Consider the following 16,538-nt stretch of genomic DNA (forward strand, 5'->3'; position numbering starts at 1 on the left):
ACAATAAAAATAAAAATATGGTAGGAATTTAACTCACATGCAAAGAAATATAAAAATCAAGGGAATTCTATCTTTTGCACTACATATAATCCTGGATACAAATTAATTATACAAACTCTTGAGAAACATTGGCACATATTACAATCCGTATTTACAATTATGTTTAGATTCCAATAAAGCTCATAATTTAAAGAATATTCTCGCCCCTAATATTTTTCCAGAGACATTCCCATTAATGATAGTAATGGGATGCATAAATGTGGGAAACTTAAATGTATGTAAATGCAGTTTTATTTCACATTTAGGGCCAAAGTCACAGGGAACCTTTTTTCCCTTAGACAAAACATCACATGCGACTCAATGAGGGATGTTTGCCTTCTTGAGTGTGTATAATATGTTGGACAGATTGAAAGTGCTATTTAGCACCCATGGCTTCACATTATCGTATTTATATAAACTGTAGTAGTATATCCTAAGATAGCACACCAGTTTTACCAGTGCTGGTAAGACACTTTGCTTTTTTGGTGTTACTGTGATGACACAGGAAGTTGCACTTTGGTGGAATTGGTGGAAAGGGATAGGGGATAACTGTACTGGATGAGTCTGGAAGAAAATCCATTAGCCAAGATGATTCCAAAATTGATTTATTAAGAACAATTTTTTTATGCCTGCCTCAGTCCATAGGAAACTGTAGCAAGAATTGCACGTTTATGGATTTGCAAAAGTCTCAACAGTGTAAACAATGGACAATGTTATTAGTATAAAAATGAGAATAAATATGTTGGTTTCATTAAGGGGCTGTTTGATAAACTGTAGGCAAGGGTAACCATTTCTGGGTTCACAAAATGTTGAAGAAAAACAACTGCTTTTTTGTGAATAAATAAATGAATCCCGCCACCAGATGATGACACCACTTTTCTGAGGGGGAGAAATATTGATGAGACGTCTGTGTTCCGCCAAACCAGGTTTCACTTGGATCAGATTAACGCAGAAAACCCGCATTCATCTTTTGTGATGTTTCACAGATTCAGATTTTAACAAAAAGTTTAGTTTTTCACCAGAGACTGGAATTCTGCAATGAAGATGGAAAATAATTGTAATTGTATTTATACACTTTGATACACATTATTATTACTCTAATACACCTTGGCAGCCCTCTCGCTGGCCTCTTCCCCCTTCTTCCTCTTTCACCATCTTACCTACCTAACCTTGGAGAAGTTTTTCTTCTTCCCTCTTTCTGTTCTCCTCTGCCCCTTTCCTTTTTCCCTGCTACTCCCTTTTATCCCTTACTATATTAATCACAATCGTTTAGTTACTCAGTGTGGTTGATATGGGAACCTGTCCAGCTGTTAGGCTCTACATTGGCCAAGATATGCATACTTAGAATTGCTGCACCATTGAAACTTTAATAAAAATATAAGTTACAAAAATCAATGATGCATATTATTTTATTAATACTGGCTCTTAACGTAGAACATTTTGTGTTACTTAAGGGAGTCATAGAGGACCATCATAAACAGCATTCCTATTAACTTTAGGAAAATGATCCCAGCATTCAGAAAATAAACAGACTAAGGAGCTAGATTTTTATTGTTAGTAGGGATCTATTTGGAATCTATTTGGAATGTTTGGTACCTGGGGTTTTGCAGATAGGTGCTCTTTCCATATTTTGAAGCAAAATGTATTAATAAACCCAGTAGTATTGCCTTGCCATTAAAGGAACAGTAACACCAAAAAATGAAAGTGTATAAAAGTAACTAAAATATAATGTGCTGCTGCCCTGCACTGGTAAAAGTTGTGTGTTTACTTGAGAAAGTCTACTATAATTTATATAAATAAGCTGCTATGTAGCCATGGAGGCAGCCATTCAAAGGGGAAAAGGCACAGGCACATAGCAGATAACAGATAAAACACTATTGTATTCTACAGAACATATCTGTTATCTGCTATGTAACCTGTGCCTTTTCTCCTTTTTTCCAGCTTGAATGGCTGCCCCCGTGGCTACACAGCAGCTTATTATATAAATTATAGTAGTGTTACTGTAGCAAACACACCAGTTTTACCAGTGCAGGGCAACAGTGCATTATATTTTTATTACTTTAAAGCTCTTTCATTTTTTTGGTGTTACTGTTCCTTTAACATGGATTTATGCTGGCATAGTTAACATTAGGTATTCGCTTATGAAGACAGTAAGGAATTGTTTCAATGAGACACTATGGCAATCAAATTTCTGTATTTTAGGGGTGAAATTACTTCAGATTAAGGTTTTCAAGGGTTAAGAGCTTGCACAGTCTCTTGAACATGCACTAGAGGAGGTTAGAAAGCAATCGTATGGTCTTGACCTAAAAGGCCAAAAAATGGGGAAAAATAACTTTGGGATCATTTAATTTTATTAGATTCAGTCAAGGATGTATATATATGTATGTATATTTTTTATATATATAGCGTTACTCATGTAAGCAGCACTGTATGTATTTAAGCCTTTGTGCTGTAAGACTAGAAAAGCTAAGTTACTTAGTAGCTAACAAAAAGATTCACAACTGCACAAAGTGGCTGATTATTCTGTTTTGGCCTAGCAAACTTGGTATCCACTCACCATCAACTCCAATTTTGCCATCACCATCAGAGTCACCAGCATTCAGGAAGGCCTTGGTCTCAGCATCGGTTAAAGCCCTGGCACCTGCGCTGAAGTTCTGGAGGAACAGTCTTGAGATAGAGGGTGGAACAATGGGGGGGACAAATTAGCTGGAGATTACTGAAGGGGTAAGAGTATCTGATCTTCCCACTTTAATTCAAGTCTTTAGGTCACAGTGGGTAATATATTACTTCAATTTTTATGTGCCCAAATCTAATCTCAGCAAATATATTTGCTTGAATTGTCTTAACAGCAAATATTTGTTCTGCAGTCTCCCCATATTCTGTACAACAACGAATGAACTCTTACTTCAGTTCATCTTCCTCAATGAAGCCGCTCTTGTCCTGGTCAATGATGGCAAAGACGTTCCTCACATCATTGTCGGACTTGCTGCTCAGGCCAGACTGGGTAAAGAAAGTTTTGAAGTTGAAGGAGTCAGGAGCTGGATAAGAGGACAAAAGGAATATGAGTTGAACAGTATGAAGCAATATATCAGAATACAATTACAATAATATATTATTAAAAAAGGTTATAATAAATGATAAAATAAGAAGTTATAATGAATGCCATCAGCAGAGAAACTAGAAGAAGTAGGTGACTTATTCTGTGCTTCCTTCTAAGGCACAAGTGGAGATTTGTCACTTTGACCTTTCACAAACCAGGGAAAATGTACTGGACAATATTTCCATAAAATAATATGATTGCAATTTAAAAGCAAACCTTAAATTAAGCTTCATACAAATTAATAGCCCCACTGACTTAGTTTTAATAAATACATCCCTCTGTAAGGCTATTAGGGATGATTAGTTACTTAAGGATAACTAAACTAGGCATAAATTAATGTTGATGACAAAAAAAAAAATTTTTTTAGTCTTAAAGAAGGGTTCTTCAAACAGAAAGAACACTCAGGTCCCAGCCATTCCAAAAAATAGATCTATGGAAGAGCACTGGGGCCAGACTTTAAAAAGTCGAAATTATGATATGAGTTTAAAAGTCACAATTCTGACTTTTTAAAGCCATCATTTAACAGAATTTTTTTTGCTGACCCCAATGCTCTTCCATAGAGATCACAGAGCTGTAATGCAAAGAGTTTTGAAAGAACTGCTGCAGCTTTCAGACCCAGGCAGATACACTGAGCTATCACTTCCCTCTTACATAATTCACCACCTTACCTACACCCCAGAAAGTTCTGAAATAACCATATACTTTACTCTTTTTATGATGAGCTGAAATGTAATCCTCTACAGTAGGAATAGTCAGCCTTTGACACTTCAGCTTTGATGTAGTAGATTTAAAGGAACAGTAACACCAAAAAATGAAAGTGTATAAAAATAATTAATATATTATGTACTATTGCTCTGCACTGGTAAAAGTTGTGTGTTTTCTTCATAAACACTACTGCAGTTTATATAAATACCCTGCTGTGTATCCCCGGGGGCAGCCATTTAAATTGAAAAAAGGAGAAAAGGCACAGGTTACTAAGCAGATAACAGATAAGTAGCAGATTCCCATTGTATTCTACACAGTTTATCTGGTATCTTCTTATGTAACCTGTGCCTTTTCTATTTAAATGGCTGCCCCCATGGCTACACAACAGCTATTTCTATTAATTATAGTAGTCTTTCTGAAGCAAACACACAACTTTTACCAGTGCAGGGCAACAGCACATTATAGTTTAATTATTTTAAAACATTTTTATTTTTTAGTGTTACTGTTCCTTTAATGTAGCTAGAAGTCCCAGCTAGTTTGGCACTAATGCTGTTACAACTAGAATGCTGAGAATTGCTGCCTCATAATAATAAAAAAAGCTCTAAAATAGAACAATGTCAAGAGAGGAAAATAAAGGTGCAGGACTTCAAGATACCTTGGCAGTTCTTCAGAGCAGCAGAGATGTCAGCATCACTCAGGATACCACCGAATGCCATGGTCAGTCTAGGGAGAAAGAGCAAAACATTAAGGTCATTGTTACAGTAATTTGCAGGAATACAGCAGGCTAATTCTGGAATCAGGAATTCTGATAACCAAGGGACATTTTTTGGCTGAAACCACATGTTTAAGTTTAACTTTGTCTTAAAGACACAGTTAAATAGGAAAAGCTTTAGTACCTTTGACTAACTATCCTGAACATGTGCTGTCAATGCTTTTATAAAGCTGTTTGCTGATACAAAGTTATCCCCCTTTTAACCCTTTGGCTAACAGGAAAAAAATGCAAAAATATTTTACATTATGAAAACAAAATGCTACTAGCAATAACCCAGCTTTTGAAAAGGCATTTTAGTTACAGATAAAACCATTTGCCACAACTGGTTTACAAAAAAGATTCTTTGCTTTCGATGTCTACTGAGGGAGTAGTTGACCCCTCCAGTAAATGAGGTTAACTACATATCCCTAGCCATTATTCCTCAGAATCCATGCCACCTGTTCTTTAAACCTAAAACCCAGTGAAAGTAATATTTTCCACCCGCTAAGTCATATTTTTCCAGCTATGGGATCTTAGCGGGAGGCTTACTCAAGGGAATCCTTTTCATTAGGGATGAGAGGAGCAGGTTCTGCTGGTGCATGTTGATAGTGGGACCTTCTACAGATGTACAAGTACAACTTTGCTACATTTGGAGCAGGCACCACACTCACCCTATAACTGCAGTTTGTTACCCATCCATCCCTATTGAAAGAGATATTTTTCTGCCAGCCACCCATGGAAGTCCCTATTGTCACCCAAAAATATGACACAGCACCTAACTAAAACATGAAGATCTCAGTGAAGCACTAGCTTCACTGAGATCTTAATGAAGTAAAACATATATATTAACCCAGACTGACATGATGCAACATATTAAGCCCTGAGTACATTTCAAGATGAAATATGACAGTAATACATATAAACACATATATTAAATGACTCTGCATATTGAACACTCATCCAGTGGTTTTTGAGATGAAAGGCCATTGGTGCTTTTGATAACTGAGGTCCTTGTTAGCAGCTGCTGGCCTGTGCCCAGGTTGAGCCAGAGGTTTGTATCAATATTTTCCAGTGATTATTTCTTGATCCCCATTATAGTCCACATTCTTGCAGGTCTTTGCATCGTATTGCTCCATTTTTTTAAAACATTTAGAGCTTTGTTTCAAACTCAATTCCAAAGAGTAGTTGACTGAAAAAGTGAGCAGGATTCCAGACCAGAAAGGTTTTGCAACTCACCCGAAGTCCTCTGTAGCTGGAGTGAAGAGATACAAGCAGTCTTCCTGTGACAGATGTGTGCCTGTCTTTTTGGTGGGCCCTACTTATATGTCTTGTAAACGCTTAACCTGACCATATACAGAAGTCCAGAGACCACGTCCAGATCAGTTTCTCAGTTGGTTAGCTAAAAAACATGCAAGCTAATGACTAAAGTATTTATATCCTATAGGAATGCAAATTGTAGCTCCATGGACAATCCTACCCAAGCCTAAAGAAGAGAATGCCATATTTTATGTGGGCATTTTCTGCTTTTATACATTTTTGCTCTTTCCTCAGGGATTCAAAGAGAGGTATAACTTGCTCTTGTCAGTGTACAGCTTGGGATTTGTTTTATTTTCATTTACATTGACCAGTTAAGTTGCTAACTAATTATGTCCTTATTAATTATGTCCAGTCTTATTATTTGCAGTATCATCTGCTTTTAGCATGCAGCCATCCAAACACCAAAGCATCAAGTGAACAATCTAAGGGTCATTTAAAAATGGGAGGGGGCCGAGTGGGATATAGGAGAAAAATGAATCCACAGTGATTGAGGTGATGCTGCATTACATTTTTGTGGGGGGTTTACATGTCCTTTAAGGTGGCCATACACTCTACAAATGAGTGACCCATCGGGGGTCCCCATACATGGGCAGATAAGCAGCCGAATTGGTCTGAAGGATCCGAATCAGCAGTTTTAAAGAAGACATATAGGATGAATGGGAAAAACGCTAATTTTGTTTCCCTTTGGGCTAAACATTAATCCTATCTGTAACAATGGCCCCTTTATTGGAGCTCCCTACAGATCGTATCACTTCTCCGACCGAATTTGAAATGGAGAGTGGGCGTGTCCTAACGGTCCCTGCCAGAAGCACAGTAGGAGGGGGAGAGCCAATCACAGCCCTGCAGTCACACAGCCTAGCTGCTGATTGGTTCCTATCCTACAGTGTAGTGTACTGAGGGGCCGCCTCATCCAGAGAATTCAGCGAGCAGGAAGTGGAACAGATGGGCGGGGCTAGTGGGGTTTTGGGCGGATTTCTCAATAAATCAGTCCGAAACACAACGTTTTTAGCACAATCCTGTGTGTGGCCACTTTTACTACCCAGGTGCAAATCTGTCCAGAGTTTATAAATGCCCCCTATGTCTACAAGAGGCAATTAGGTACAGGTGGTACCAACATGAAGCATAAATTTGGCATATTTACATGTTACAATTTAAAGTGATACTGACACATTCCTATAACCATAAGGAAAGTGTTAGTGTTACTAAAGGTGTTGAACTGCGCTGTTAGTTTCTATTAAAGTTCCCAAGAGCCTCACCCCATAACCAGCCGCACTTACCCCATTCTGATACTCTGACCAGGCTAACATTGACTGAGCACAGAGAGCTGGATGTCAGCCATGCTGGCACATTGGCTGGAATACTATTCAAGATTGTGGGGACCCAATGATCTTGTTCCACTGCTGGAAATTTCATGTAAGAGAGCTAATATAATTCAGTAAATAAATGCCAATATTACTTAGATGTTATTCTATAATAATTAGTTCAATTTATCTATTATTCATTATTTATTTGATTTAAAAAGTTCCATTAAGTAATGTGCTAAAAAGTCAGTCAAGTTTTGCTATAAGTTATACAAATTTAATACATTTAGGCGGCCCAATGATCTTGCTGTGGGGCCCAATAACTGGTCATTTTACTGTTGAAAAGTCAACTGCTAAAACAGCTGATTTTACTCAATAATAAGTAGTTCATATAAATAGTTCCATTAATGAATGTACTAATAAGTCAGTTAGTTCATTGGGGGCAGTGGAATTTACCCCTGCTGCCTGTCAAGATTCTCTGCATTGTCATTGTTTAATACCTAAGTTATGGAATCTTCTATGTAAGTTACATAAGTTTCTAGGCAAGTAATGGCAGTTTTTGATGACATTACATAACTTGTGCAGTAGGGCCCCCTTTGGATCCAGATTCCACCGGGCCCGGGAAAACAGTCCCACCCCCACCCCCAATGGCAGACCTGCCTGTAAATACCATACAGATTTGTGGTTATGTTACCAAATAACTATTAACTACCAAATTAATTGCCACAAGGGCAGAATTGCTGTGAAGAATGGTGGTGCCCCATATTCCTGCCAGGCCCCACACAACCCCACAAAATCCTTGCCTCTGCCCTGCCTAGAGTTGGAACCTTTTGGTTCTGGGTGCTCCGGACAGGGGGGTGGACGGCAACATCATGGGGGTTGGGCAGATCGCCTCATCAATCATGGAGAGTCCTGTCAGGATTTCCTTATTTGGACAGCCAGTTTTGACCCAGACAAACAGAGTTTTTGGAAGGCTGTCTGAGTCAAACCCGGACAGGTGGCAGCCCCAGATCTGTCCAAGACCTGCCTCTATCCTACAAAGGTTAGGGATAGGGAGACATTCCTTTGCTCCTTTGTTGAATAGGAGAGGCCCTGTAAAAAATGTTGGCAAACAAGATAATGCCCAGTATGCAAACTGTGGAAAGGTGTCTGTAAATATTTAACTAGCCTTAGGGGGAGATTTACTAATCCACAAACGGACGAAAGCGTCTTTTCATAATGATCGGTATTTTTTGCGACTTTTTCGTTGCCGTCACGATTTTTAGTATGTCCCCCGATTTTTTCGTCGCCGCTGCGACTTTTTCAGATATTTTCCGCGACTTTTTCGTTGCCGTCGCGAAAAAATCGGATTGGTTTTTCCGCCGTTTACTATCGCTCAATACGAAAAATTTCAACGGCGACGAAAAAAGTTGCGCAAAATACGGTAACGTTGCGACGGTGACGATAAAGTCACGATGGCGACGAAAAAGTCGCAACAAATACGAAAAATCCCAAAAAATTTTTCCAATACGATTTTTTCCCTTTCGGGATTCGGATTCGTGGATTAGTAATTCTGCCCCTAAGTATTGTGTGAGAGACTGACTGGAGGTGAAAGATAGTTTAGTATAAGAAAGGTGACAAAGCTGTCCTGGAAAGCCAGCACACAGCAGCCAAAAAACTTTTGGGGCATTCCCCAGTTTGTATTTTGTTTAAATTTAGAAATATAGAAATTGACATTAAAGATTAATTTTCTGTCTGACCAGTGCTAGCAACTTTAAAAAAAAAAAAAAGCCCTCTGGGTAGAGAGCTAGCTAATTCTAACAAAGGAAGAGGGACATAGTATTGTGTTTGCTTACCCTTGGACTCAGAAGCTATAGGAGCATTTTCAATCAGTGAGCCCCCAGCAATGTGTATTATATTATTATGTGTATTGGAACCATGCTCACTTACCCTTTGCTCAGAGACTCTATTTAGACCAGTAAGGAAGCTTTTAAGTCCCAACCTGTGCCCAAATACTTATCCTATAGGTTGAACGGCAGCTAGAAGCAATATTGAACTAATATATACATAGTTCATATGTCACTCAGGAGGTATTAGAAAAAATGAAAAAACATGGGATGTAAGGGGGATGATCTTTAGCATCAGGCTACCATCTACCTAAGAATAAGGAAAGGAACCAGTTGGAATGCCCTGAAGAACCAAACAGTGAACTCATTTTTAATGAAATGGCCCTAGTTGCAGGACAGTTTTAGAACGTGCTGGTGTAGGCAAGTTCTCGGAGGGACAAAATCAGTAATTCCATAGAGTAGTGCAGATAAATGAGTAGTTTTGAGTCATTTTTACCAACTGAATCCTATTTTGATTCCTAGGTAGTCTGATGCTAAGCTGCTATCCTGCCTTACTGCCCATGAATTCTCAATTTTTCTAATACTTTCTAGATAATAGGAAGAGAGATGTTAACTGGCTTTAATACATATATTCATTTGTTGATTGAGGCCAGAAAGGAGAATGTAGAAATAAAATGAAGGATTTTCTAACAACATTAGTAGGTGAGCATTAAAGGAGACATATAGGATAAATGGGAAAAACGCTAATTTTGTAGGCAATTATGAATAATATACGGTGCTGGTTTCCCTTTGGGCTAAACATTAACCCTATCTGTAACAATGGCCCCTTTATTGGAGCTCCCTATAGGTCCTATCACTTCTCCGTCCAGTGTGAAATGAAGAGTGGGCGTGTCCTAACGGTCCCTGCCAGACACACAGTATGAGGGGGAGAGCCAATCACAGCCCTGCAGTCACACAAGCACAGGCAGGCTTCAGTTCCCTATCAGGTCAGCCTAGCTGCTGATTGGTTCCTATCCTACAGTGCAGTGTACGGAGGGCCACCGGCTCCCCAGCTCATCCAGAGAATTCAGCCAGCAGGAAGTGGAACAGATGGGCGGGGCTAGTGGGGCTTTGGGCGAATTTCTCAATAAATCAGTCAGAAACACAACTTTTTTAGCACAATCCTTCTATATCTAGAGGAGTATAATTCACTGGTACATTGTTCATTTTTATAGGATATGTCTCCTTTAAGTAGGTACAGTATAAAATGTTCTGGAATGAGAAATCACATTTATTAGGAGGGACAGAGATGGGATTAGAGTCAATGACAGGGTGTTGGAGGAATATGTTTCTATTTGAAGAGAAGGAATAGATAGATTGGGGAAGAAGTTTAACTGAATCTGTGTAAGGACACTAGAAGCTGCACTGCAGTAGTGGTTAAAAGGAATGGAGAAATCCATTAGACAAACTGATTCCAAAAATGATTTATTGAGAGCAATTTGTTTCTTGTATGCCTGCCTCAGTCCACAGGAAACTGAAGCAAGAATTGCAAGTTCATGGATTTGTAAAAGTCTCAACAGTGTAAACAATTGACAACGTTATTAGTATAAAAATGAGAATAAATATGTTGGTTTAACGAAGGGGCCCTTGGATAAACTGTAGACAAGGGTAACCATGCTTCTCTGGTGAATTAATAAATGGATCCCACCACCGCATGATGACATCACAACTTTTCTCATGAGGAGAAATATTGAAGAGGCATCTGTGTTCCGCTAAACCAGGTTTCACTTGGATCAGTTTAATGCAGAAAACCAAATTCATCTTTTCTGATGTTTCGCATATTCCAGTTTTTTAAAAAATTAGTTTTTCACCAAAGCCTGGAACTCTGCAATGAAGATGGAAAAAACAGTTATTAAACAATGCATAAGTGCAATAGCTCTTTTCATATTGTAAAGCAACATGCCAAACTTGTTTTAAAAACCCAGTAGGATTTTCTTGCCATCAACATGGATTTATGCTGACTTAGCTAACATATGGAACTGTCTTATTAAAAAAGTAAAGAATTGTTTGTATAAAGGGGATTCTATGGCAAAGGTATAGCTGTATTATGGGGGCTCCCTGTACAATTGGATTCCATTATTAATTATTTTTCTGTACAGGCATTTTCCTGTTCATCTTCAAACAAATGGGTCAATTGCACCAAACCTACATTTAAGTAAAGACCAAATGCAATGTCTATATTATACGAAAGATACATTTTAAAGCAGGGGTGTCCAAAAAGTCGATCACGGTCCACCCTTTTTTCCCCCGCGGATTTCTGGTGGACCACGATGAAGCCGGGGATGCGGAAGTGCTGCGTGAATGCATACATACACAACACAGCGCACATACGCATTCACGCAGCACTTCCGCATCCCCAGTCATCGGTCAATCGCCAATGAAAAAGGTCTGGCCACCCCTGTTTTAAAGTAATCAACTGGTGTGCGTGGGAACTCATGTTACTTGCACAGTTACTAGAACATGCACTGGAGGAGGTTACATGATTACATAGTGCCTGGGTGGCCTTCACCTAAAATGCAGAGAAATGGTAAAAACAGTTTTATGGCCATCTTTTGGATCATTTAACTCAGTGATCCCCAACCATTGGCTCGTGAGCAACATGTTGCTCCCCAACCCCTTGGTTGTTGCTCTCAGTGGCATCAAAGCAGGTGCTTATTTTTGAATTTCTGGCTTGGATGCAAGTTTTGGTTATATAAAAACCCAGTGTAATTGCCAAACAGAGCCTTCTGTAGGCTTCCAGTCCACATAAGGACTATCAAATAGACAATCTTAGCTCTTAATGGCACCTCCAGGAACTTTTATGATGCTTGTGTTGCTGTGTGTGGCTCACGGGTATAAAAGGTTGGGGATCCCTGATTTAACGCAATCAGGTCTGGTACAGGTATAGGACCCGTTATCCAGAATGCTCGGGACCAAGGGTATTCCGGATAAGGGGTCTTTCCATAATTTGGATCTCCATACCTTAAGTCTACTAAAGAATCAATAAAACATTAATTAAACCCTATGGGATTGTTTTGCATCCAATAAGGATTATTTATATCTTAGTTGGGACCAATTACAAGGTACTGTTTTATTATTACAGAGAAAAAGGAAATCAGTTTTAAAATTCTGAATTATTTGATTAAAATGGAGTCTATGGGAGACGGGCATTCCGTAATTCGGAGCTTTCTGGATAACGGGTTTCCGGATAAGGGATCCCATACCTGTACTTTGGAAAGTTAGAAAAGCAATTCATATTGAAATAATTGCTTTCCAAGGATGTTTATGTATATTTTTATTTATATAGCGCTATATATGTACGCAGCACTGTATGTATATGCAACTAGAAAAATGCTGTAAGAAGCTGAATAACTTATTAGCTTACAAAAAGATGCACAAACTGAGTGATTATTTTGTTTTGGCCTAGCAAACTTGGAATCTACTCACATTACTAATAACTTTAATGCCACTGAACTTTTATTTTAATTGGAAAGTTGCTTAGAATTATATTTTGGTAGGACATAGTAAAATGGGCATCCATTTACCATCAACTCCAATTTTGCCATCACCATCAGAGTCACCAGCATTCAGGAAGGCCTTGGTCTCAGCATCAGTTAAAGCCCTGGCACCTGCGTTGAAGTTCTGGAGGAACAGTCTGGAGATCGATGGTGGAATAAGGAGAAAACAACAAAAAAATGAAAACAAATTAGCTGAAGATTACTGAGTATCTGATTTCCACTTCACTCAAGTCTCTAGGTTACAGTGGGAAATTATTTATATCACTTATAATGATACAACTAATGAACTCTTACTTCAGTTCATCTTCCTCAATGAAGCCGCTCCTGTCCTGGTCAAGGATGGCAAAGACGTTCCTCACATCATTGTCGGACTTGCTGCTCAGGCCAGACTGGGCAAAGAAAGTTTTGAAGTTGAAGGATTCAGGAGCTGGATAAGAGGACAAGAGGAATATATGGAATATACAGTCGGAAGCAACATTTGGGATTTACCGTTATAACAAATGCCATCGGCAGAGAGAAAAAGTAGATGACTTATTTTGAACATCAGAGCAAACAATAACTGATATAATATTTAAAGGGGTGGTTCAGCTTTATTAGAGTTTGGAAAAATAAAGAGATATGGACATTTAATGATATTTGCAATTTAATTTAATTTAAAAAATAGGTCGTTCAAAATATCTACCTGAAAAGGTAGTGTGCTGTATAAATTCTCTTCACTCTTTATTTTCAAAACTGTAATAAAAGTAGACCACCCCATTAAATAACTTTTCATAGTCTTAAAGAATTGACTGTAATGCAAAGAGTTTGCTTGAGCACAAGACCAAGCCGGATTCACTAAGCTATCACCTCCCTCTTATATAATTCACCACCTTTCCTACACCCCAGAAAGTCCTGAAATAACCATATTCTCATATAATTCTATAGTAGCAATCAACCTTTTACACTACTATTTAAGTTTTTTTTTATCAAGAGAGGAAAATAAAGGTGCAGGACTTCAAGATACCTTGGCAGTTCTGCAGAGCAGCAGAGACGTCAGCATCACTCAGGATACCACCGAATGCCATGGTCAGTCTAGGGAGAAAGAGCAAAATACTGAAGTCATACTTATAGTAAGTAAATTGCAGGAACACAGCAGGCTAAGGGATACAGGATTTATAATATATTTATATAATAAATAAATATAATAATAATAATAATAATATATAAATATATAAAAATATAATAATATATAAATATAATATATTTATATAATAAATTTATAATTTACAGGGATACAGGATTCATAATAACCAAGGGAAATATATTAGGCTGAAAGCACAGGCAGGTTTAACTGGATACTTTTGTCTTAAAGATGGTGGAGAACATTTGCTTTATTTTTATGATTTCATTGTTCATAAACTTTAATGCTGTAGCAAAGCTTTTGGCCGATACACAGGTATCCTTAACCTTTTGGCTAACATGAAAATCAGCACAAATATCCCACAAAATAAAAAATCTCTGCATTTAATGTCTACTGAGAGAGTGTTTGGCACCTTTGGTAAAAGTGGTTGACTACATGTCCCTGACCATTTCTCAGAATCCTTGCCTCCTGTTCTTTAAATCAAAAAACCCCAATGACTTAGTACTCATCTAGGTGAATATTTTTCAACCCACTGCCTTGAGTCATCTTTTTCCAGCTATGGGATCTTAAGGCTTGCTCAAGGGAATCCCTTTCATTAGGGATGAGTGGAGCAGGTTTTGCTGGTGCATGTTGATAGTGGGACCTTCTACAGATGTACAAGTACAACTTTGCTACATTTGGAGCAGGCACCACACTCACCCTGCAACTGCAATTTGTTGCCCGCCCATCCCTATTGAAAGAGATATTGTTCTGCCAGCCACCCCCTCCTGTCACCCAAAGACATGACACAACACCTAACTAATATGTGACAAAGCAGTTGCTTCACTGAGCCCATAATCAAGTAAAACATATATTAACCCAGACTGATATCATAACAACATATTAAGCCCTGAGTACATTCCAACATGAATATGACAGTAATACATATAAACAGGTATATTAAATGACTCTGCATATTAAACACTCATCCAGTGGTTTTTGAGATGAAAGGCCATTGGTGCTTTTGAGGTCCTTGTTAGCAGCTGCCGGCCTGTGCCCAGGTTGAGCCAGTGGTTTGCATCAATATTTTCCAGTGATTATTTCTTGATCCCCATTATAGTCCACATTTCCACAGGTCTCTGGATCGAATGGCTCCATGTTTTAAAAATCTGAAGCTTTGCTTTTCAATCTCAATTCCAAAGATTAGCTGATTGAAAAAGTGAGCAGGATTCCAGACCAGAAAGGTTTTGCAACTCACCCGAAGTCCTCTGTAGCTGGAGTGAAGAGATACAAGCAGTCTTCCTGTGACAGATGTGTGCCTGTCTTTTTGGTGGGCCCCTACTTATATGTCTTGTAAACGCTTAACCTGACCATATACAGAAGTCCAGAGACCACGTCCAGATCAGTTTCTCAGTTGGTTAGCTAAAAAACATGCAAGCTAATGACTAAAGTATTTATATCCTATAGGAATGCAAATTGTAGCTCCATGGACAATCCTACCCAAGCCTAAAGAAGAGAATGCCATTATTGTATAGATATTTTCTGCTTTTTAAAGTTTTTGCTCCCTCCTGAGGTAATTCAAAGAGAGGTACATCTGTCCCTGTCAATGTACAGCTTGAGTTTTATTTTAATCTTGGGGTTTTTTTTTTCATTCAGACTGGACCAGTGGAGGAGTTGCTAATTAATAATATCCCTATGGTGCGAATATGTTGGCGCTTTATAAATACATAATAATAATTTAATGGTCTACTTGTTTGCAGTATCATTTGCTTCAGCATCCCAGCATCAAAGCAATATTTTCAAGCAGCAATTAAACATATGAACCAAAATCTGTGGTATTTATCTATAAACAGAATAAACTTGGCATATTAACCCTGTACAAATAAAAGTGATACTGACACATTCTTATAACTATAAGGAACACAGTATTACAGGAAATCAGTATTACTAAAGGTATACGACTGCACTTATTTTTTTAAAAAAAGTGCCCCAAAGCTGCCACCCATGACCAGAGGCAGTTACCCCATCCTGACTCTCTGATAAGGTTGCCACCTTCTGGCTTTAGTAAGTCTGGGCAGGGGTGGTGATGCCCCAGGTGCGGGGCCAGTGATTCCAGAGGTGGTGGTGTCACTGATGTCAAGGACATCATACATTTTTTGGAAAACTGGGCAGGCAGTTTTGACCCGAACAGACCTCCCGAAAACCAGGCTGTCCAGTTCAAAACTGGGTAGGTGAAAACCCTACTCTCTGACCAGACTAACGTTGGCTGAGCACAGAGAGTGGGATGTTTGTCACGCTGGGCTGGTTGTGGTGTGATCCTTCTATTGGCTGGAATACTATTCATAAGAATAGGATAGAATCGGAGAATGTGTTTGTAAACACGCAGGTCTGATTTAAATGGAAACTAAGTGAACAGTTATGTCCCATACGGCCCCCCCTCAAGACACTAATTGGTTACTGACTGCTTAGAGAGCTGAAAGCAGGAAGTAGTGTTCTGGCCATTATGTTAGACATCTGCTCACTCCAAATTACATTTTTGTCTAACTAACTATATTAAAAACATTTTTTATTTTGTGCAGTCTGTCTATTTTACCCAGTTTTATTTTTACACCAATCTTTTTTTTTTACAACCATATTCTTTTAGGTGTGCTGAAGAAAAACAAAAAGGCAAAGAAAGAGATACATTTAGAAAGTTCTTGGCCCTCAGTTGTGCAGTTGTGGAAAGCCTCTGCATATCTTCTCCTTTTTTTTAAGATAATATTGCACACAATCAGTCTTGGTAAATTGTTAGGAAAGGGCAGGTAACATTGCAGATAGACCTGTAAATGCCATAGAGATATGTGGGAAAGTTACCAAATAACTGC

General features: G+C 38.5%; 2 protein-coding genes across 2 annotated transcripts; both read right to left on the reverse strand.

The window, feature by feature from the left end:
• Positions 1–628: 628 nt before the first annotated feature.
• On the reverse strand, positions 629–5,877 carry ocm4.3 (oncomodulin 4 gene 3). Its single transcript, NM_001114201.1, is given in 5 exon segments — positions 629–1,072; positions 2,597–2,706; positions 2,945–3,077; positions 4,500–4,567; positions 5,832–5,877. Coding segments are annotated over 4 exon segments (330 nt in total). The 5' UTR covers positions 4,561–4,567; positions 5,832–5,877; the 3' UTR covers positions 629–1,046.
• Positions 5,878–10,487: 4,610 nt separating this feature from the next.
• On the reverse strand, positions 10,488–14,978 carry ocm4.2 (oncomodulin 4 gene 2). The gene is made up of 5 exons (NM_001016487.2): positions 14,933–14,978; positions 13,579–13,646; positions 12,870–13,002; positions 12,603–12,712; positions 10,488–10,903 (listed from the first exon to the last, which is right to left on the reverse strand). Exons 2-5 carry the CDS (start codon positions 13,637–13,639, stop codon positions 10,878–10,880), a joined length of 330 nt encoding a protein of 109 aa, NP_001016487.1. The 5' UTR covers positions 13,640–13,646; positions 14,933–14,978; the 3' UTR covers positions 10,488–10,877.
• Positions 14,979–16,538: the final 1,560 nt, after the last annotated feature.

Source organism: Xenopus tropicalis, chromosome 9 (genome assembly GCF_000004195.4).
Source record: "Xenopus tropicalis strain Nigerian chromosome 9, UCB_Xtro_10.0, whole genome shotgun sequence".
NCBI classification, from domain to species: Eukaryota; Metazoa; Chordata; class Amphibia; order Anura; family Pipidae; genus Xenopus; species Xenopus tropicalis.

Bases quoted from the DNA above. Each gene is read 5' to 3' on its own strand.
- ocm4.2 (NM_001016487.2), bottom strand. From the start codon at position 13,639: ATGGCATTCGGTGGTATCCTGAGTGATGCTGACGTCTCTGCTGCTCTG. The intron at 13,003-13,578 runs GTATCTTGAAGT...CCTCTTATCCAG, and splicing joins TGCTCTGCAGAACTGCCAAG to CTCCTGAATCCTTCAACTTC. The intron at 10,904-12,602 runs GTAAATGGATGC...TCTTCATTGCAG, and splicing joins TGGCAAAATTGGAGTTGATG to AGTTCCAGGCTTTGGTGAAA.